At 45.2% G+C, this 22,508-nt stretch overlaps 1 protein-coding gene across 1 annotated transcript in view; it reads left to right on the plus strand.

Annotated features, from left to right (window-relative positions):
• Positions 1-1,663: 1,663 nt before the first annotated feature.
• The window catches only part of UST (uronyl 2-sulfotransferase), a 298,377-nt gene continuing 277,532 nt past the window's right edge, over positions 1,664-22,508 (plus strand). The window contains exon 1 of the mRNA XM_059400914.1: positions 1,664-2,414. Coding sequence (XP_059256897.1) covers positions 2,168-2,414 — 247 coding nt within the window. The 5' untranslated portion in view covers positions 1,664-2,167. The remainder of the gene's footprint in view (positions 2,415-22,508) is intronic.

The raw sequence follows: 22,508 nt of genomic DNA on the forward strand, positions 1-22,508 counted from the left end.
AACATCATCAACATTGCTTTGCTTTCCCACCCCTTGGTCCCTCTTCATTAACGCAAAAATTATTAATTGAGAGCCTATTCTGGGCTACTCAGTGTGGTGATTAAAGTAATTTGCATTAATGGGCAATGACTGATTGCCTCAATTCTCTCGGGGGCATTCACATTTCTCAAATGTGCATATTAATCCAAATAAATCTCTGATTCACAGAATAAATGTGAAACAAACCATTAAGAGTCTATTCAGGATTTTTGGTGACAATAAAGGGATTTTCCTTCCCTTGGGATCCCAAAGCAGCCGTCTGATCCCTGAGGAAGTGGGCTAAGACAGAGAACTGGGAAGTAGAGTGTGTGTGTGTGTGTGTGTGTGTGTGTGTATGTGTGTGTGACGACCCACCTCATCTCTAACTCTCTCCAGTGTCTAACTCTCTCTATGTGTCTTCATTGTTTCAGAGCAGGAGCGACAGGTACGTATGGATTACAGTTAAATTCCATTACTCTTAGATTATAAGCTCTTGCTTTTAGGATCCTATTCCCCAATTTTCCACGGAAACGTTTTCAGATACCCACCTTTAAAAAGGTTTTCAGGAAAACAGTCTTCATAGAGGTCCTGGCTGCTGATTCTTCCTTGCCACTGGTCCTCTGCTATTGGAATGAGAGAGGAGCCAGAGATGAGGGCACCAAAACTCAAGGTGTCCGTTTCTCAAGGCGGCCTGGGCTCAGTGAGCTATATCTTTTCCTGCAATCGCTGTGCAAATTATGGGAAAAGGATCCTGGCTGGGAGATAGTGCAGTGCAGTGGTTAGGATAGTGGGCTTGAGGGTGGGACAGATATGATGAGTGTGACTGCCAACCCAATTCCTAGGAGCTCTGTGTCTTTGGGCAAGTCACTTTAGCCTCAGGTGGTGCAGCTTCTCTATACAGCAACAAATGATTCTTACTGAAAGTGTAGCTGATGAGAGCACCCCTTTCGTGCATCGCCCACCTCCGGTTGCCAGATCTGTGTGGGATGCCATCTTTCTACCTTGGGGGGTTTTCTTTCAGGCCCAGAGGCTTCCCACGGAATGAAGGGAAATGGGGTATGTAAGGGTTCTTCCCCTTCATCTCTGCTAGAGGAAGGACCTCCTTGAGTCTTGCCTCTCTGGTTGCTACGTGGAGGAGCAGCTCTCTGGAGGAGTAGCTGAAGAGTCAGGGTGAGCAAGAGAGCGTCCTCTTCCCTTTCTCTTCCAGGAGTCGGGGCGCTGAGCCTGGCCCCATGGGGCATGTTTAATTTTAATTCACTCCACTTGCTCTTTGACCATCTCAGTGAAGCCTGGAATATATACCCAAGTACCTTTTACTGGCTTTTTGTAGCCGCTCAGGATACAGAAGGAGAATCAAGTTTCCGAAATGAAAAAAAATAAAAAATAAAAAATAAAAAATACAGATACAGTTAAAGAAGTCGTGCTTCTTCCTGCCCGAGGACTGTTTACAAGAGGGAAGTGAGCGGGGCCCCCAAGAGGTCGCTGGTGGCGCAGAAACTGAGGCCAGATTGTAGAGCAAGGGAGAAGGAGAAAAACACCCAGAAACTTTCTTCCTAGTTGCGAATAATCGCCCCCCCCCCTTCGTCCCTCGGTCAGAGGCAGTAACGTGACACCCGGGAGAAACCCGGAGACCCGAGCGCGGAGAGGGAGGGAAGAGGGAGGAGAGAGGACTGCGGAGAGCCGGAGAGGGAAAGGGGAGGGGAAGAAGGAAAACCCCTGTCAAGGAGGTGGAGCGAGGGGCTGGTGTCCGCCTCCTGTTCCTCCCTGCCGTCTTTTAGAGGAGTCTGAACCGGGACAAAACCCGCCGAGACCGACAGACACAAAGCCGGTGGGGTCCACGCTGGCGCTGGAGGCGAGCCCCGGCGGCCGCGAGCGAGCCCGAGGCGCTGCTGGGCGCGGGGCGCGGGGGCGCTAGCGGGCGCGGGCCGAGCCGGGGCCGGGCACCTCGGCCGCTCGGGCCGCGGCGGCGGGGACCATGCCGAGGAAAGTCTCCTGAGCCCGGCAACTTCGGCCCCTCCCCGCCCCCACCCGGGCTGCCCTCCGCGCGGCCCTTCCCATGTGCAGCCGGGCGGCCGGGCTCTCCTCCTCGCAGGCGGATGGGTGACCTTTTCCTGGCACGGGCAGGCTGTGCGAGGCGGCGGAGCAGGCGATGAAGAAAAAGCAGCAGCATCCCGGCGGCGGCGCGGATCCCTGGCCCCATGGGGCCCCTCTGGGGGGCGCCCCTCCAGGCCTGGGCAGCTGGAAGCGCCGGGTCTCCCTGCTGCCTTTCCTGCGCTTCTCCCTCCGGGACTACGGCTTCTGCATGGCCACCCTGCTGGTCTTCTGCCTGGGCTCCCTCTTCTATCAGCTCAGCGGCGGACCCCCTCGCTTCCTGCTCGACCTGCGGCAGTATTTGGGTAAGGAAGGGGGGCGGGCGAGGGCGGCGCCGGCCGCGCGAACTTGTGCGGGGGGTGGGGTGGGTAGAGGGACGCCGGGGACTTGTGGCGCTGCGACCGCCCGCCGGCGCCCCGAGCCTCCCCAAGTGGGACTCCCGGGTGCCGGCTTTCTCCCGCGCGTCGGTCCCTCTGCCCCGAGGCGGAGGCGCTGCCTGGGTGGCGCGCGGGGCAGGTACCCCGGACTGGGCACCGCATACCTTCCCCGCCTCTGCCTCTCGGTCTGGGGCGGAGTGCAGGCGTGTGTGTTTGTGGGTGTGTACGAGTGTGTGTTTTCTGGCCGGGAGATGTGGGGAGCGGAGAGGGGAAAGCACCCCGGCCCCCGGGCTCGGGGCATGGTCAGTGACACTCGTCCTCAGTCCCGTGAGCACTCCGGGTCGTGCGGGGGTTGGGGTTCGCTCCTCACCCCGCTTGCTTCTGCCAGTTCCTCCCCGCGAGTCCCCCTCCTGCTTGTCAGCTCAGTGGCCCAGAGGCAGTTTTCGGGCTCCGTGCTGACCCTGGGCTGGCTTGTCTTTCGGCAACAGCGAGGGGGACGCGGGGAGCCGCCGCGCCCAGGGAGGGGGCGGTCCGGGGCTATCCGAGGGCGCGGGTCAGCCTGGCTGGCAGTGTCGCCTACTTTGACCTGAAGAACCTCTGCGCTGCATGTGTTTTTCAAGTCAGAACTTTTTTGGGGGGGGGGGGGGGGGAGGGCTTGCGCTTGGTTTCTTAAAAGCGAGGCCGCCTATTTTTAGCAGAGGTGAGGAAGGGGTTGCACCCAGGGAGAAAAGAGCGGCTGCAGAGAGAGGGCGTGACCCGCAGCTCTGAGGTGCGGGGAGGGCGGTGCCAGAGCCAGGCAAGCGCAAGCCCAGGTCCCCGGACCGCGGCTGGCGCGCGCCCAGACCCAGGGAGGCTGCAGATCTCTCACCCGTCGTGGCCAGAAGAGGTTTTGCAGGGGCGGGGGGTGGGGGGGCTGGGGGGGGGGGGAGGCAGGGGAGCCGCCAGCTCCTCGCAAAGGTCCGAGGTGATGAACCTGAGCCACCCGGCAAACATCCGGCATCTGCCTGCCGGGAGCCGGTGTGCAAAGGGAAGCCTCTGAAGCGCTGGACCATATCGGGCCGAAAGACTCCAGTTGGCTGGAGGCTGCCACACTTCACCTCAAAAGTCCCCCCCCCCCCAATTCGCAGAAGCCACAGGTCTAGCTAGCAGGCTGTGTCGGGAGCGTTTTGATATATAAAAGCAGGTAAAATCATGTTCCTTCCATGTAGAGAAGCTCAGATTTTAAAGGTTTCAGTAGAAACTTCGGAGAGCTATGGTTTTTTAAGATGCTTTACGGAAAATATTGTCCAAGCAGATTTCCAAAGCACAATCCTTAGCATCTGGTTTCTTAGAGGATTTGGGATAATATGCACTTTTATTAGGGAATCAAATCTCTTCTCTCCCTGAGTTCTGGATTTTGGAGTCTCGGTAGCTTCTTAGATTGAGACACCTGCTAGTGCTCCAAAGCTAACTTTTTTTCCTTCCTTTTTCTTTCTTTCCTTTTTTAAGAGTTAACAACATCTCAGCATTAACTGGCATTGGGAAGTGTTTTTGAAGTCCAGGGGTCTATAAAATCTGATGATGAATTCTTTGTTGAAATTCCCCTTAAGCAAAATGTGGAGGCCATTGAAGCAGGAAAAACAGTGGATGGGGAATAAGGGTATCTGTTTTTAGTGTCCTCAAGAGCACTTGGCTTTAGGCAGGGCACTCAAACTTGCTGGGCCTTAGCTTTTTCATTAGTAAAAGTTAGGGGCTGGACTAGGTTGTATCTCAGACCTCCACCCAGGTCCTGAAATGTTGTGTTTCTGATCCCTTCTCAGGGGCAGGAAGTCCTGAGAGGTAGAAAGAACAAAGCTATACCAGGGGCAAAATCAAGAAACTGAACTATCCAGCATGTTAACCTTTTGAAAATTGAGCCAGAGTCTGTTGTTCCCAGAATTGAGTGCTTTCATACTATATTTCAAAAAATGAGACCTGATAAATTTGGGGGCTCAGTTACTAGAAGGATGCATTCACTCAGGGAACTGGGAAGAACTTATGGGGCAAACATGGCTCCTGCTACTACTAACTCATCATCAAGTTTCTGACTGACATGATGGGTGAAAAAAATGATATCACTGTAAACTGAAAATAAGACACCTTGGCCGAATTTGCTCCCTGTTGTTTTGTTACATAAATATAATGATTTGGGGGCGAAAGTGTGCTTGTGGTCTTAAGAGGGTCTAAAATATACCCTTAATAATATAAGGCCAAGGTGTCTGCAGAATACTTACCCCTTGTTTCCTCCATTCTATTATTTTAGTGTCTGTCAAAACAAAATTCGTGGTTAGTAAACATATCCTCTCAATTTCCTGAGTTAGGCAATTTTGGAGACAACTATTTTCCTTAAATGTAAGTTCATATAAAGTCAAAATTTTCCAAATTGAAATATTTATAGCAAAAAATTTTCTTGACAGGAACTTATTTTAATATACTTAAATAATATAATACAACTCCACATAGTAGCTACTTGATATTTATGACAATAAACTGAACCTATTGTATCAAATAGGTCATATGATATTTAACATATTGAATATTCTCACAGCAAATCCAGAAGATAGGACCATTCATGATAAAAGCTAACATTCATTGTGTATGTTCCAGTAAACACACATGCAGAGTGAAATTGTACCCACATACCAATATTACAGTAAGCTTCGACTGTTGTTACAAACACCATTTTTAGTGTGAGAGAAATGAGAACACAGAGATTCACAGACTTGCTGAAGGACACACAGCCGGTAAGGCAGGACTTGAACCCCAATCTGTCTGCTTTGAGCACCTATTGCATAACTCTACAAGCAGCCAAAATGAGAGGGGAATCTGAAGAGCTGACTGGCTAAAAATAATCTCATTATGTATTTGCATAATTTCACTTTCTTTGATACTTTTAATATGAGTATCTTGAAGGGCCAGCAGAGAAGGAAAATAAGTCAAGCAGCTGGTCTGTCTGCTCTTAACTCCGTGTTCCTGCATTAATTTCCCTGTACCAGCGAACTCAGCTCTCCCAGAGCCACACACCTGGGAGGGGGGGTGCGGTCAATTACAATCTTAAATTCCTGAACTTTCTGTCTTCCTTTAGCAGGTTGTTCTTTGTCTAGGCTAGTAGTTTTCAGTGTGTGGTCCCTGGACCAGCAGCAATCACCTGGAAACTTGTTGCAAATGCAGATTCTCGGGGCTCATTCCAGACCAACAGAATGAAAAAGAGTCTGGGCCCAGGACCCAGCCGTCTGTATTTAAGCAAGTCTTCCAGGTGACTCTGATGCAGTCTGAAGTTGGAGAACCATTGTTCCAGGGCAAAGCTTTCCTTTTAGAATGCCTCCTATATAGTTGAGTGAAAGAAGGGAGGTACAAGAGAGGCGATGTGCATGGTTTTATTTTTTACAGATCAACTTTTAAAAATGCATCTGCTTTGCTGCTTAAGCCCCATTGTTTCAAGGGAAGGACCAGCCAACAGCTGCAGCTCCAGCTGGTTTAAACTCTTGGAGGTTAGGAGATACGTGGAATGGAGTGAAGCTGGCAACCAGAAGGAATATTGGGGAAGGAAAGGGAAAGGAGGCACTGATGATGCTTTCTCTTCCCACAGAAGCTGGGTCAAACAGTTCTTGTTTTCTCGTTTGTTTGGGAATGGGCAAAGTGTCTTCTCCTTAAAGGTACTTTCTGCGGCAATGGATTTGAAAAAATCAAAGTAAGTTGGGAGCAGGGTGGATTTTGCAGGAATAACTGTGGTCTTGATTTTTTACCTCCTTGAGATGGGTCGAGGGAGAACAAACACATACAGTGGGGTAAAATGCGTGGGTTTTGGCAAATGGCTATCCTTAAGCTTGGGGACCATTGTTTTTCTAATTCAGTGAAATTCTTTGCCTTTTTGAAGTGGCATTCAGACCTTGATTTGCTATGGAAAACAAATAAAAATCAAGTAAAATCTCCCCCAGAAATTAGGTTATGATATAGCCTCTGCCGGTAGTCTCATTACTTATGAGCTGTGGAAATACCAGAAACTTGGAATAACACTCGTTACCCTGATGTAAACTGAATAAAGCCAGATGGCTTACTACCCATCTTCTACAACTGGCAAACTAATGATTTACCATCAAGCTTTGGATATGGCATTTAGCCTTTATGGGAACTGAATCTGTTGGGTCGATCTCAAATTGACATGCTTTCCTTTCCATTTTTTAAATTATACTACTTTAAAGGGAGATACACTACTTCTATTTCAGTTTTCAGAATTGTCAATCTTTATATATATTCTATATGAGCCTGGCAATTTCCAGTCAAAAAACGAGAGAGAAAGAGGCGGAACTTCATCGAATTTGAAGTTCTCCAGGTTTAAACCAATTTAAAGAAAATGTGAAAAATAGAGACCCAGATCCATTACAAAATCATTTCTTTCAACCTTAAAAGTCAAATTTAATTTTTCTTCTGCACATCAGGCATGGTTTAAATATAGCTGCTCTGGGCCCCAGACAGCAATGTAGGAAATGAATGGATTAAATGTGATGTGATCAATAGAAATTGTTGACATAAAAAGAAAATGGCATTCTTGTTCATAGCTGCAAATGTGTCCTATAGTGTTGGCTGGGGACACAGTGGCCCTGTATTAGAGGAAGGACAGAAAATGGAATTCAGCTATGGCAGACTGTTCTGTAAACACATGGCATGAATGGCAAAAAGCATTCTGCCTTGTCAACTATTTTTGATGTAGACTAGTCTTAGTATGAATTGTTTAAAAGTCTGTATAAATATGTATTATCTGGATGCTATCTTTCCTCAAATTCCCTGTCATCAATCCAGGTTTAAAACACTAGTTGGCTTTGTGTTTGAGAAACCAGGAGGAAAGTGGTCAAGCTTGTTGGGCCCCAGAAGAAACAGTATCTTCTGCTTCCCCCGAGGGTAGTTCAGGGACAGACACTGTAGTTTGCTCTGCAGCTGTCCTGAAGGGGAGCAGTGATGGACAGTGAAAAGGCATCTTATTTGACAGAGCATGGCTGCTTGAATTGTGAGAAGTTATCCCTTGCTCTTTCTGCTTTTGCTTGTGTTTCTATTTTGAAAGGTGTTTAGACTGGACCACAAAGAAATGTCTTACCTGTATTGATTTTTGTTATAGAAACTCAGCTTGCAGCAATGATCACCATAAACCCTTTCATTTATTAGAAGTGGAGACCCAAGCACAACTATTCCACCAAAAAATTTAAAAAATGTAGAGACTGTTGGGTAAGAAAATTCCAAATGAAGCCCATTTTGGTATTACTTTTCATTGTTAAAAGTTTTCTTAATGTATGATTTAGAAATCACACAATTCAGACATTTAAAGTTCTTAAAAGTTTGATAGTTTTTAGTATATGCATAGGCAAACACAACCATTCCTATAGTTGATGTTAGAGAATTTTCATCAGCACAAAGAGAAACCCCGCACCGTTTGACTGTCACCTGTTCCTCCATCTCCTCAGCCCTAAGTCAACTCTCATCTACAGTCTGTCTCTATAGATTGGCTGGTTCTGGACATCTCCTAGAGATAAAACCATGCAATATGTGGCCTTTGTGATTGGCTTCTTTTGCTTGGCTTATTGTTGTTGTGGTTCATTCATGTTCTAGCATGTATCCCAACTTCAGTCCTGTTAATGGCAGAATAATAGTCCACGGGATAGACCACATTTTGTTTATCCATTATAGGTTGATGGACATTTGGGTTGTTTCTATCTTCTATGAATATTTGTGGACAGGTTTTTTAGCTTAAAGACCTATTTTCTGTTCCTTGGGGTATATACTTGGAAGTGGATCGCTAGGTCGTATGGTAATTCTATATTTCATTTATTGAGGAACCACCAAGCTGCTTTTCACAGAGGCTGCACCATTGTAAACCCCACCAGCAGTGTATGAGAGTTTGAGTTGTTTTTTGTTTTAAAGATGTTATTTATTTATTTGACAGAGATCACCAGTAGGCAGAGAGTCAGGCAGAGAGAGGAGGGAAGCAGGCTCCCCGCCGAGCAGAGAGCCCGACGCAGGGCTCGATCCCAGGACCCTGAGATCATGACCTGAGCCGAAGGCAGAGGCTTTAACCCACTGAACCACCCAGGCACCCCGAGAGTTTGAGTTTTTCTGCATTCCCATCAACACTTGTTATTTTTCATTATTTTGATTATCATTACCCTTAATGGTTGTGACATGGTATTTCATTGTGCTTTTGTTTTGCATTTGCCTAATGATGAGTGATGTTGAGCATCTTTTCATGTATTTATTGGCCGTTGTATATCTTCTTTGGAAAAATGTGTATTCACATCCTTTGCCCACTTTTTTTTTTTTTTTAAAGATGTATTTTAGAGAGCAAGAGTGTACATGGAGGAGGGGCTGAGACAGGAGGAGAGAAAATCTCAAGCGGACTCTATACTGAGTGTGGAGCCCAATGTGGGGCTTGATCTCGTGATGAAGATCATGACCTGAGCCAAAACCAAGGGTCCATTGCTTTGCCACCCCGGCAACCCCCTTCATCCATTTTTGAATTGGGCTGTGTTTTTGAGTGTTAAGGGTTCTTTATATATTCTGGATACTAGACCCTTGTCAAATATATAATTCTGCTATTCATTTTGAAGTTGCAAAAGATGGTACTGGCTGAAACCCAATACTGTTATGGATTGTTCACTATTATAGGTGTGTAAATTCTCAAGGGGCAAAACAGTTTCATTCTTTAGTCACCTTCAAAGTGCTAAGAACACTGTCTGGGTATTTAGTACATTCTAAATAAATTCCTAACAATTAACCAAAACCAAGGATCTCTTCAAAAGAATTTTGGGGGGTCTTGTTTACCATCATGGATCACTTTGAATCGGAAACATTTTGGTTGTCTACGTTTAGCTATCATGTATGAAGCTTTATGTGGAGCTGGCACCAACCCATTTTATAGATGTCACAAAGATTACTGTGACTTATATGTGAAATATGTGTTTAGCTAATTTTGAACAGCAGATTATAGTACAATAGATGTATTTTGTCTTATATTTGCTCACTGTAATGGAGCTGATAAGCTCAGTAGGGGAAAACATTTGGGTACTTCATGTCCATTATACAAGTACTACAAGGCTCCCAAGGAGATCTTGGACATTCTCATAAAATTAGAAGTCATATTCAGTTCATTTCTTATTCACACTGTGCTACAACATAGAGGACACATATATAGGAACAGGATTATGTGTGTTTCTCTTTAGTAAATTAACTTACGGATTTTAGAAAGAAATACTAGTTGCTTTTCCTAAAAGTGTTAGATGTTTTTAGTATGTTTTAAAAATATGTGTTATCAAAATGAGAAGCTTTAGGATAGGTACAGTCAATTCTATGTGCTTGGCAGAGGCTCAATTTGCATAGTGTGTAACACTCTCCTATTGAAAGTGACCTGGGAACCAGACAGCTGTTTAGTGTTGTCTGTAATTTCCCAGAGACAGACCCTGCCTTATTTTTCTGGTCTCATTATGTGGCTACACTTCTGCAACAGCCCCTCTGCTGATGGTTTAGGAAGCCCACATTCCAATGATGATCTCTGAACTCCCGTCATTAGTTCATGGTCATGTCTGAAGTTGTGATAGTCTACCTTGTGTTTTGATAGTTTGTAGGCAAGCTCCTTGGAAGGAGGAAGCTTCTCCAATACCTTCCATCTCTACTCTAACACCTCTCCTGGGTGCTCCACACAGACCCTCAGGAACTATCTGTGGATTCCGTATATTTGCTGAGCAGACTGTTCTTCGTGAAGGTTCCACATCCTGTTTCGTTTGGTCTCTATTTTAAGTAGAGAACATGAGGAGGAGTGCCAGGAAAGACTTAAGCTCAGGTGATGTCTACGGCCTGTCTCTTCCTGTCTCTTCTCTTCTTGGCTGTTTGAAGCATATGTTCCAAGCAAAGATATTAAAGCCACTATGACATAGAGTTCTGTAAAGATTTCCTCTGTGCATGGGGATAATTGTCCGCCTTTTACCTGTGGAGATTTGGAATTACATTTACAGAGTTCTTCCTGTATAATCAAGAATATCTGAGCTCAGTCTAGAGCTTTGGCTGCATATGACTAGAAAGCAGACTTCTTGTTTCTTGTCGTTTTCCCAAACCCTGACCAGTTGTTTCAGGAGCTTGCAGATGGGTTATTACTCTCTCTAAGACAGTGTCTTCCTTACCTAGTGATTTGTATTAAATTAGCTAGTCCATTGCCAGCATGACTTTTTGTCTTTAAGGAGATGAGACCAAAAGATGACATGGTTTTTGAAGTCCTGAGCAAATGGATTTAAAGGGCAAATTAGGACAAAATAAAATTAGGGCTCGGTGCACAAACCCATTGACCCTTGTTTGAGGAAGGGTATTAATATCCCCTTAAGTCGAGGCTTTGATTAAGCAATTCTTACTTCACTCATTGGTGAGTAATTTAAGTAATTATTTTATATTTAGCCCTACTGCATTTCTGGAAACACCACTGATTTTTTTTTTTTTTCTCTAGCTCGGTGAGTATGACTTTCATAGTCTTGATAACAATAAAAAAGAAAGTGTTCTGAAACACATAAATTATTTTGTTCAGTCATTCAACAAATATTCATGGAAGGCCTGTGGGCCAGAAGCATCAGACGTCAGGAAGAACAGAGGCTTTAGAGCAGAGATTTTGATGTGAATTCCTGCGCTACTACTTACCTGGGAGAACTTGGGCAATTGTCTTAACTTCTCTGAACTTCAGGTGTGTTGAGCTATACGATGGGCTTGATAAGTGTTGTTTTATAGGATAAATATCTAACCCAGGGCCTGGCATTCGGATTCAACAAATGTCCATTTTCTCACTTGGTCCTTTGCTTTTCTCAGGCTCCCTTTCCTTCTGGCATGAATGCATCCATGCACGGGGACGCACACCCATGCAAACCCATCCTGCTGGAACGTGCAGACCTATCCTAACTGAGAACTATGAATGTACTAAACTAGAGTTCTTGTGGCTTATCTCGTCACCCGCGCCCTCAGATTGGTGAGGGCATTTCAACAGCTGGCCAGTCCCAGTCATTTGCCCCATTAATTATACACACACCAACCTTCCAACTTCTTCTCTCTGTTGCTTCCTGGAAACAGTCTTGAAAGAACACATTCTGTGCACAGCATGCTTTGAACTTATCCACATTTATCTTTTTCCCCCCAACCCCACATTTATCAAATAAAAATAGTTGTGCAGAGGGGGTATGGTGCAGCCGATGCTCTGGGATGGCCCGCTGTTTGAGGACAGGGTCTGTAACTCATGCCCTATCAAGCAATCAGAATGCCAGGCTGACACTGTGACAGCTGTGAGAACTTCTCTCACTTAAGATGGAACTACCAGGTCCCGCAGTACGGCCGCTTGCTTTTCTCTGTTCCTGCTTCCCTTCTGTTGGAGGTCAGGACTAGAGCAGTGGACCTGAGTCACGGAGTCACGGATCCTGTCTTTGAGGGGAGGCTGGTGAACTTGCCTCTGTTTTGCATATTCTGCTTCTTCCTGTTGCCTGGACCTTCCCTGCCTTCCCTGGGTGCTGACACGTGTGAGATCCACAGGCCATCACTCTCTCTGCTGTAGCTGGTCACTCATGTCCTGGAGAAGCTGAAAGCAAAGGTGATTTTACATTATTTAATAGAAAGTTAAATTTTGTTTAGAAAAACCATGACCTTGCAATTCCAACGTGGAGCTTCCTGCTTTGACCCCCATCAGCTGTAGGGTTTCCATATGGACTTGATGGTCCATCTAAGACTATGACCCAGTGGCCAGGAATGGGAAAATAGGGGTGGATTTGGGGTTCTTCAAAGAGAGTCTCTAGGTGATTTTTATATGTAGCCCCAGGAGATGCTGCCTCTTTTCTTTTTAGAATCACTGAAGGAGGTGTTGTCTAAGGTTCTGCCTACTCTTTTTATTTTTTTTAAGGATTTTTATTTATTTGTTTATTTTATATGTAGAGAGAGGAGAGAGTGAGGGAGTGAAAGACCGCACAGCAGGAGGAGCAGAGGGAGTGGGACAAGCAGACTCTGCGATGAGCGCAGAGCCCAATGCCAGGTTCCATCTCACGACCATGAGATCATGATCTGAACTGAAATTGAGTCTGACACTTAACCCACCGAGCCACCCAGACACCTCAAGTCCTGCCTACTCTTAAAATCACGTGTTCAAAGAGATAAGAACCCATTTAACTGCAGCAACTAAAATCGTAAGGCTCTTTCCTTTGGTACCAAATGCTTATTTAAATGATTGTAGGAATCTAGTGACTAAGGCAAGTAGAAGACACAATAACTTTTTAGGCCATTATTTTCAAAGTCTTAATCATAGCTTTCTGTTTCGTTGTTGTTTTTGTTGCTTTGTCTTCATTAAAATTGGCACCACTCCCCCAATGTCACCAAGCTGCAACAGCCTATCTAGGCAATACTGGGAGAATCTTATTGCAGAAATTGTGGGAAACAGAATGCCCCTAGAAAGTCAGAGAGAGAAAGCAGAGGAAGACATGTCTTTCCAGCATTCAGAGTCTAACAATGTGAGAGAAAGAAAGAAGGAAAATGGGTAGGAATAAGTATGTTCTGTTTTTTGAAGTAGGGTCTCACAGCCTCTCTCTGCTGCCAGCTACCGAACATCCTGTTCCACTGTGGATAGCTCCAATGGCCGAGGGAGCACGTTATGATGTGGCGAGCTACTTCCGTCTGCTTCTGCTAGTTCTTCTGGAAGCTACACGGAATAGTCTATTGGACTGTATCATCTTTCAGAGGACTGAGGATAAGAAGATGACTGTCATTCCCCTCACAGAAATATTGTCCAGAAACATAGATGTAGATCTCAGTAGTTCCTCATCTGAAGTCACCTTCAGACATAGACAGTGCAAACAACAAAGGAAAAAAATAAAAGACTGTAAAAGTAGAGCCTTCTGAACAATGGTACCCTATAAATAAGGCAGAAGACCCAGACTGGGGACAGATGTTTCTCTAGGAAATGGGATTAATATGTAGCTATGTAAATGTTCAATAAATCAATTGAAAGGAGAAATAATTCATGAGATAAATGGGCAAAGAATATGAGCAGGCAGTTCAGAGACAAGGAAACACAGAGGGCCAGTAAGTGTATGAGAAGACAAAATGGCCTCCATTCTCTTAAGTACCTTAACCACTTGCCTCTGTCTCTGGAGCCCTTCGCTGGCCTGTAGAACTAAGGAAACTTCCAGCTGCCTCTGCTCGCAAGCCTACTTTGCGGAGAGGACTCACTGTCAGAAGTGCCTCTTCTGGGGCACCTGGGTGGCTCAGTGGGTTAAAGCCTCTGCTTTCAGCTCAGGTCATGATCCCAGGGTCTTGGGATCAAGCCCCGCATTGGGCTCTCTGCTCGGCAGGGAGCCTGCTTCCTCCTCTCTCTCTGCCTGCCTCTCTGCCTGCTTGTGGTCTCTATCTGTCAAATAAATAAATAAAATCTTTAAAAAAAAAAAAAAAAAAAAAAAAGAAGTGCCTCTTCTAACCCATCCTCTTCTGAGAATGACCAGCACATCCATCACCACTGTGTGTTATGATAGGGGAGGGGAGGCAGGGTAGCTCTCGGGACCACTGACACAGGCCCGAAATACTGAAGTCTTGGTGAGTTTTTGGTGCCACCTTTGTGTTGGGTGGGCTGCTCACTGAGATGCCCTTCTCCACACTCACAACCGGAGCCAGTGAACCTCACACAGTCAACCCCCAGCAGCGCCCTGTGCCTGCTTTGCCTCCCTCCATCACCGACACTTTGCTGAGTCTGTAAGAAGCAGGGCAGAAGACACTGATGTCGCACACTCAGAATGCAGCATCTTGCCTGGGAGTGTTTTCTCAATATCTGGGAAAAACAAGTGAAACTGACTCATCTGGTTGGAGTTCTACAGAAAGATGATTGCAGATTTCATGCGATTTCATTCTGCTTTGGTGTCAAAATTCAGCCAACGATGTGCCAGAAAATGTGTGTAAAATCACATACAGATTTAGACACTCGAAGAGGAAGTTATTTTTACCAGGGCGGGGAAGGAAACAGAAAGTGACAGTTGGCAGGGAAGTCAGGGCAGGGCTGAGTAAGGGGGTGAGGTGTGTGCACAGCTGGGATGCGGGCTCGCTGGACCGGCCGGGGGTAGGGGTGGGGGGCCTGCAGCATGGTCGCCTGTTAGCAGGTCGAGTGAGGAGTTCCTGTGCCGCAGACCTCCCCAGAGGGCAGTGTTGACATGAGCTCTGAGGAGAATGCCAGCTGGAGCGGTTGTGAGGGTGACATTGGTCCCACCCAAGACGCGCTGTGTGCTGTCCGGGGCTCTGTCACAAGAGCCTCTCTCAAGAACCGCGTAGGACACGGATGTGACTGTGGAGCAGAGGATTCTGGAAAGCTATGCAAATATAAAACCAAACGGGGCAGCATCTTTATTTTGCTTTAGCAGATGATGGGAGCGAGGCCGTGTTATTTTGTTTGCTTGGGCTTTTCCCAATTCCAAAGGCTGCCCTTGCTTGCTGGCCCAGCGGAGATCCAAGATCTTACAGAGTCTGAGGTATTTGTGGTTATGTTCTCCTCGTCCTGCTGTGAGAGGAAGAGGTTTCCAGAAGTTAACGGGAAGGAGAAGGAAGGATTTGTGAGGATCCATAACCTCTTTTTATTGCCCTTTTCCCTTGGGCAAAGGATGTCTAGAGTGAGAACTTAGCGATGATATTTGAGTCTCCTTTGTTTGTAGTTTGATGATGAACTTTTCAAAAACATTTGGAAAAGACTTTATCCAAGCATTCTTGTACCTTGCTGTCCTGTTCCTTACGACTGGGGAGAGGTGTGTGTGTTCTCGTGCCTGTGTTGTGAAATGTACACGGTCACGGCCGTGCCGCTCTGGTTCTGACATAGAGTGTGTGTGTAGGTAGAGGTGGTAAGGGTGCTCCCTAGCTTGGAGGGGGAACCTACTAGAACAGACTTGGGTTCCCGGGAAGGCTTCTATTTTTGTCTTTCATTTCTTTCATGGCATAATGCATTGCTCTTTGAAAACATAGCCCCCTTTGTCCAGATTTTTTTTTTTTTTCTGGCCACCTTGTTGGAATGATAGGTGACCTTTTGTTTATTTCAGAGTAAGACTTGCCCACAAGGCTTTTTTTCTTTTTTTAATTTACTATTTTATTTATTTGAGAGAGCAAAAGAGCAAGAGAGAACACATAAACGGGGGGGGGGGGGGGACAGCAGGGTAGAAGCAGACTCCCCACTGCACCCGTACAGGTGCACAAATACAGGGCACACTCTTTTAACATATTTGTTAAAAGTTCCCAAGTAGTTCTAATATGTACTCCCCATAACAGGGAGCCCAATGTGAGGCTGGATCCCCGGACTCCGGGCTCATGAGCCAAAGGCACACTCTTAACCCACTGACCTGCCCAGGAGCCCCGTCCACCAGGGTTATGCTTCATGGAAGGTTCACATCAGTGAGCCTTAAAGGATCAGAGAACATACGTTTTCCCATAGCTTTCACATGCCCACCCTCCTTCATAGTCACCTTGGTAGTTACCCTCTCTTGTTTCCATCTTGTTCCTTCAGCAAATGTCTGTCAAATGTCACTGAAGTGCACACAGGGGTCTGCCTTCTGCTTGGAAGGGCAGAGAAGGCAAAATAGAGAGAGGGATGAACAGAGGCCTTTGGGAGGTTACCGGAGGTTACCGGAGGATAGAAGAAGCAGTATTTGTGCCCGACTGTGGAGAGGCTGACGATCTCTTTGGTTAAGGCCCTGTTTGTGCCAGTCTCGAGCTCTTTGGCCTGGCTGCATGATAGAATTACCTGGGGACCTTTGGAAAATGCTGATTTCCATTCATTTGGCCTGGGATAGTGGAGTGGGAGGCGGGGGGCGGAGGGCGCGTCCTGGGCACCTGTATTTGTTAAAAGCTCCCAAGTAGTTCTAATATGCAAGCAAGGTGGAGAATACCCGACACGGAGACAGGGGGCATCGTGTGCTCACGAAGTCCTCTTCCAGTGCAGTTAGGGACATTTCACTTAATCTAAAATCGCTTATTAGGTTGTGACCTAACCCTTTAACTTTTGGCTTCTCCACACCAGCTCTTCTCAAACTTGAATGGCATTCAGATCACGTGGGAGTTAGACTATAGATTCGGGTGCAGTAGATCACGGTGGGGCCTGGGATTCTGCATTTCCAAGAAGCTCTCAGACGTCGCCAGCGTGCTCCCTGTGCTCGCATTGGAGGATTTGAGTAGCAAAGGTCCACCCTGCAGCATTTCTAGGACATCACTGATACTTGTAAACAGACCCATGAGTCAAAGTACAGCCCAGCCCCCTAAAGATCTGTGCATTTAAACATTTTAGAAAATTCTTCTTTTTTAAAAGATTTTATTTTTAGGTAATTTCTACACCCAACGTGGGCCTCGGACTAACAACCCTCAGATCATGAGTTGCATGTTCCACCAACTGAGCCAACCCCTAGAAGAGCCCCTTTAAACTTCTTTAGAATTGAATTTTCATTCACCAATTTGATTGTTCGAATTTAAGAACACTAGATTTTTCTTTAGTGAGAATTACACACTTGCGTGATTCAAATTTAAAATGCCTGTTTTTTTTTTTTTTTTATTTCTCTTTATCTCTGTAATCCACAGTATTAAAATGTAGGCTGTTTGGAGATATGTGAATACAGATTTTGACCTAAGGTCAAGTTTATTAATAAGCATTGGAAATAAAACAACTGGTGTTGGGTATGAAGTTTCTTCATAGTTGTTGCCGATTCCTGCACCGTTTTAAATTTTCTTGCTGAGGCCTAGCATCAAAGTTCTTTGCCAAGTGTCCCTCTTATCCAAATACTCCGGGTGAAGGCTTTTTATGTTGTTGTTGTTTTTAATAGCCAGAGCAAATAATGCAAACAGAGCAAGTAATTAGAAGGACTTGGTGTCACGCTTTGACAACACAATTTTAAGAAATAGTTAGACCCTTAGTACATGCTCACTGGAGGAAACTGGAAAACAGAAAAGCACAAAGAAGAAAAGAGAAAGCATGTTAATTGCTTTATTCACAACTGCTTTGGTTTGGTTACACCTTCCTCCCGACTGCAGAATCACAAAGGCCCTTCCACGCCTTGACACATTTCTCTGCAAGGTTGGTTTTCATGGCAGGGTATCTTGGGAATGTTCCGTGATTCCTTTAGCAGGGTCGGTTTCATATTTAGGCTCTTTCCAGTTTTCCGATATTCTAGATACAGCTGTGATGAACATTGTTCAGCTGTCGCACTCCTGTCTACTTCCCTGGGATAAATTCTTAGACTTGGAACGGCTGGAGCAGAGTGCGTGCCCGTGTTAAAATCGCTCTTCATGCAAACTGCTGTAATTTTTGGTGTAATTCACCAGCAGTCTGTAACCCGTTTTTCTCATACCCTGACAAAATACTGGATATGATATTGTAAAACCTCACCCATTCCATGGGTGAAAAGTGATATTCTCATGCTATAATTCCCATCTGCCTGTATATTAGTGACATCGAGCAATTTGAGTATAAGACACGTTTCCTCTTTGGACAATGAGTTTTACCCTTCCCCATTTTTTCCCCTCTAGGTGTGTTCTCCTTTCTTTTATCAACTGTAAGAGTTCTTTCAGGGTGGAGAGTATTAACCCTTCCCCTCCTGGTTTTTCATTGCCCTTTGGTTTTTTAATCAATATCTTTTATTTTTCTCGTGCACTAGTTGATGTTCTTCTGTTTATTATTTTTTCTTTACTTTTATGGCTTTTTTTTTTTTTAGATTTTTTTTTTAATTATGTTCAGTTAGCCAACATATAGTGCATCATTAGTTTTTGATGTAGTGTTCAACATTTAGGAAGGCCTTTAATCCTGACAACAAGTGTGTAGTCTGTATGTTTTCTTCTAGTTTGTTTGTTGTTTCCTTATTTCATTCACTTTCTCACCCTTCTGGGACTTATTCTAGTGTAAATTAACTCAATGATTTTGCAAGTCTGGCTGGAGAAAAAGTCGTCATACTTGAATGTTGTCATTCTTTTTTTTTTTTTTTTTGAATGTTGTCATTCTTGAACAGTAAATTAATTTTTCAAACATTGAAATGAACTGATTTGACGTTATCGTTTTTAGAGGCTTCAAAACTCCTGTTTGCCATCTAATTTCATACTTTCGGAGGCCAACCATTCCTTCTCTGTAGTGCTAGAACCCAGTGGCTGGCCTCTTCTTCCACTGTTTCTCCCAGTCATACCTCCGTGCACAGGGCCCCACTGCCTAGCCATGGCAGTTGTTTCTGGACATAACTGTTTGTGTGTCCATGCATTGCACAGTTGCTTGCACTCTGGGTAGGCAGCCACGACCACTCTCCCTGCCTGCCCTGTCTGAGTTGCTCTGTTACAGCATCGGGCAAATTTAGAAGTCTTAGCCTCTTGGATTTTTCCTGGTTCTCTTACTGAAAGCTAAAAATGAGCCTCCCAAAGCCACAAGCACCCTTTTCAGTCTGGCTAGAAATTTAGCAGAGGGTGGAGCTCCTTAAGGACAGCCAGGCTCTACCAGCACTTGGCCCTTTGCAGCATCGTGGGGACAGAAATCATGTTAACACTATTTTTATAAACAACTAAATGACAATAAGTTATTTCGTTCCCGTGGGCTGTTATTCTTTTAAATGTTTATAAAACTCAAGGGATCACAATTTGAAAACACGGACATTTAAAGGCCAACCATATGGTCTAGCAGAGCTGCATTTTCTTTTCAGGAAATCATGTTTCGACTGTGAACTTGCCTTTAACAGGATGTTGAGTATTTCGGGAGGCAGTGTGGTGTAACAGAGCATTGGGTTTCCAATCAGAAGTCTTCTGTTTGAGTCCTGGCATTGCCACTGTGCAGCTGTGTGACCTTGGGTAATTCACTTAACCTCTCTGAATCTCCATTGGAACTTTAGAGGGGCTCTTTCTGTTCTAGAACAACAGCCAGCAGATTCTAAAGACAATGCTGTCTCGTACACTGCTGCCTGGAATCCTGTGAAAACTTGGATTTATAATATCTGCCAATACACATCTTCATTTTAATTATTGAGGCAGAAGCCTGGCCAGAGGAGGTGGCACTCCAGAGGGTAGGAGCAGGAGGGAAGTTGCTTAATTATGAGAAGTGTGTATGTGCGTGTGTCTTCAAACAAACCAACCCATCAAAATTCTGCCTTTCAGCTTTCACACACAGGGTTATTTGTTGTGTATATAGTTCTGCTCTCTCTTTCACAGTTTTCTGTGGGAAGAAGACCTAAGATAATGTAAATTACATTTTAATCTACTGGATCTTTTTACTCTTTCCCTATTTTCCTTAAGGAATAAACAAAGAATTTTTTTAAAAAATATCTCTTAAGACCTCTGGCGGCTTTATTTTGAATTTACAAAGAATAGTTTGATGATTAGAAGTTCTAAAAACACTTACCCCATGATCATTTGGTAAGTTTTTAATTTTTTCAATACTGTTTTCAAAATTTGTGTGCTAGAGACACAAAAGTTCTCCCAAGAGCTGCTGGTCTAGTGTCTGATATAGATGTATAAATTTATCATTTTCATGCATATATTGGTGCTAGTAGAGATACATTCACATTATTGGGGAGCACAGGGGAGGGAAAAATTAGAATAGAAGAGGGCTTCATGGAAGAGGTGGTACTGGAGCTGGGTGTTGAAGTGTGAATAGGAGTTTGCTGGGCAGAGATGTGGGAAAGGGGCATTCCAAACAGAAGGAGCAGAGTTTCCAAGGGCAGACCTGCGGGCAAATCATGGCACCTGTGGGTACTCCAAGAGAGTACAGGGTGGTCCCTGAGAGACTATGGCACGGGACAGGGAATGGGATTTGCTACAAGGGAGGCTCCCAAGGGAAAAGGCTGTATTGTGAAGATCCTTGTATATTGCACTGTCTTGCAGTGGGGGAAACCACTGAACAGGTTTAGAGAGCAGGGTGACAGCAGATTTGTTATTCATGAAGAATCTGGAGACAGAATGCCATGGAAGAGTCTAAGCATTTGTCTGGAAGGGTCTTCAGATTTGAGTAGCCTCTCAAGTTCATAAAGTACTTGCCCAAGTATTATCACACCTGCTTTTTTACTCTCCCACGTGGTGGGTGGTAAGTTCACTTTGCAGATGAGGACCCTGAATCCAGAGACACATGAAGGGCCCTGGTTCACTCAGCATGTGGGTGGGGAGAGGAGGGGCTCTGCATCTGGTCCAGGTCTGCCCAGGGCCCGGGGATCTTGCCCTCTTTACTCCATGCGTGTGGAAGCAGATTTCAACGAAAGCACTGCAGTATTTTTCTAACTCCTTTAACGAGAGCTTTCAAAGTAGTTTTAATCTTGATAAAGAAAGTTGGACAGGAAAGTCAACTTAATTCTTATCCTGCAGGTATTTATTTAGTCTAATAGATTCATGTCGATTTGCCTCCTTGCCGCTGTTTCCCTGTTATGATAGCACTCTACAAGCTGATGGTTTATTTTCTCTGATTAGCTAAAATGGGAAGAAAAAAATCCCCACTGCGTTTTTATTAGGATAGGCTCTACCATATCTTGAATTTATGTTTCATTTATTTCAGGAACTTCGATTATGCCATTTCGTTGTAAATCAAGCCAGCATTGAGGCTATCATTTCTCACGGTTTTAAAAATGATTGTTCACTGAGTACGGCGGGCTTATGTTCTCTGTTAGGCTCATTGAAGAGTCTTTAGAAGTGACTCCCCTTATGTCTTGCCTTAAGGCCTGTATTCTGGGGCTGTTGGTCTTGCTTTCTTTTCCTATTTTTTTTTTTTTTTTAAGATTTATTTATTTGAGAGAGAGAGAGTGTGTGTGTGCTGGAGCAGGGGGAGGCGCAGAGGGAAAGGGAGAAGCAGGCTCCCCATTGAGCAGGGCCCCACGTGGGCTCAGTCCCAAGACCCTGGGATCGTGACCTGAGCCAAAGGCAGATGCTTAGCCCAGATGCCCCAGATCCAGGCCCCCCGATCATGTGTTTTGAGTGTAGCTTTTCATAAAGCAGTTGAGTCCTTCCAGCCGCTGCTGAAGGGCACCTGGCCCTCTCTCAGTTGCCACCTGCTCTAGGAGGTTTCAAGCAAAATGGTCTAGTTTTGTTTGTGCTTGTTTTTGACCAGAAACCAGCTTTAAAATCTCTAATCTTGTTAAAACACAGCTGGAGGAAATGGGTTTAGGTCACAAAAAAAGAAACTGAACTGTGCTGATGGTGGTGGGTGGGTAGGTAGTCCCTCGACCACTTGAATTGCAGGACATCTGTTTAGGGAAAAGGGGAAGGACGAAAAGCTCTCGTGGGTGCTCCTGAGCCCCAACCTATCTACACTGGCCCAGGGGCTCCCATATATTACTTATTGGGTAATATATGCTTATTAGAGTAATTATAAGAGGGAGTGAGGTAGTTTTTGTAGCTGTACATTAAATGTATATCTGAATTTTCTGGGGGCCAAGGCACAAAAGGGAATAAAATGTGTCATGTCATTTTTACGAGTTGTTCTTCACCAGCCTGTGCCATTCATCGGCCCTTTGTGAAAGTGGAAGGCATAATATAAAGTCGCAGGTCCGCCGTGGCATTTCCCTAGGGAGCTGAGCTGTTTAGGTGTCTTGTCTGTTTAGTTTAGGTGTCTCGCTTTTCAGTAGCTTCATGTGTTGAGAAAAGACAGAGCAATGGGTATTGACCATGACCCTGATTGTTTCTCTCAAGTATCCATTTCTTCAGCCTTGTGTTTGGCAGGAACAGGAGAGCAGCCCGCTGAATGGTGTTAAGCGCTGGGGCGCAGCAATCCAGTGTGGGTGAGTGAGTTTTCACAGAACAATGTTCTGGTTCATTCACCTGCGCTTGTAGGCGGCCTGCCTCAGATCTTCTGGGCTGAGAGGAGTGCTGAGCTTCGGATGGGACCCTCCCAAACTCTCAGTGTTATTCCTCATCTGGCAGCTGAGATCTGGGCCAGAATCTTTCTCAGAGAATTCCGCATAAACGTATTTTGAATGTTGACACCTGATGGCTTGCAGGACTTTTTAAAAAAAAATCTAATGTATTTCCAATTGTCAATGA

This window comes from Mustela nigripes, chromosome 5 (genome assembly GCF_022355385.1).
Source record: "Mustela nigripes isolate SB6536 chromosome 5, MUSNIG.SB6536, whole genome shotgun sequence".
Taxonomy (NCBI): Eukaryota; Metazoa; Chordata; class Mammalia; order Carnivora; family Mustelidae; genus Mustela; species Mustela nigripes.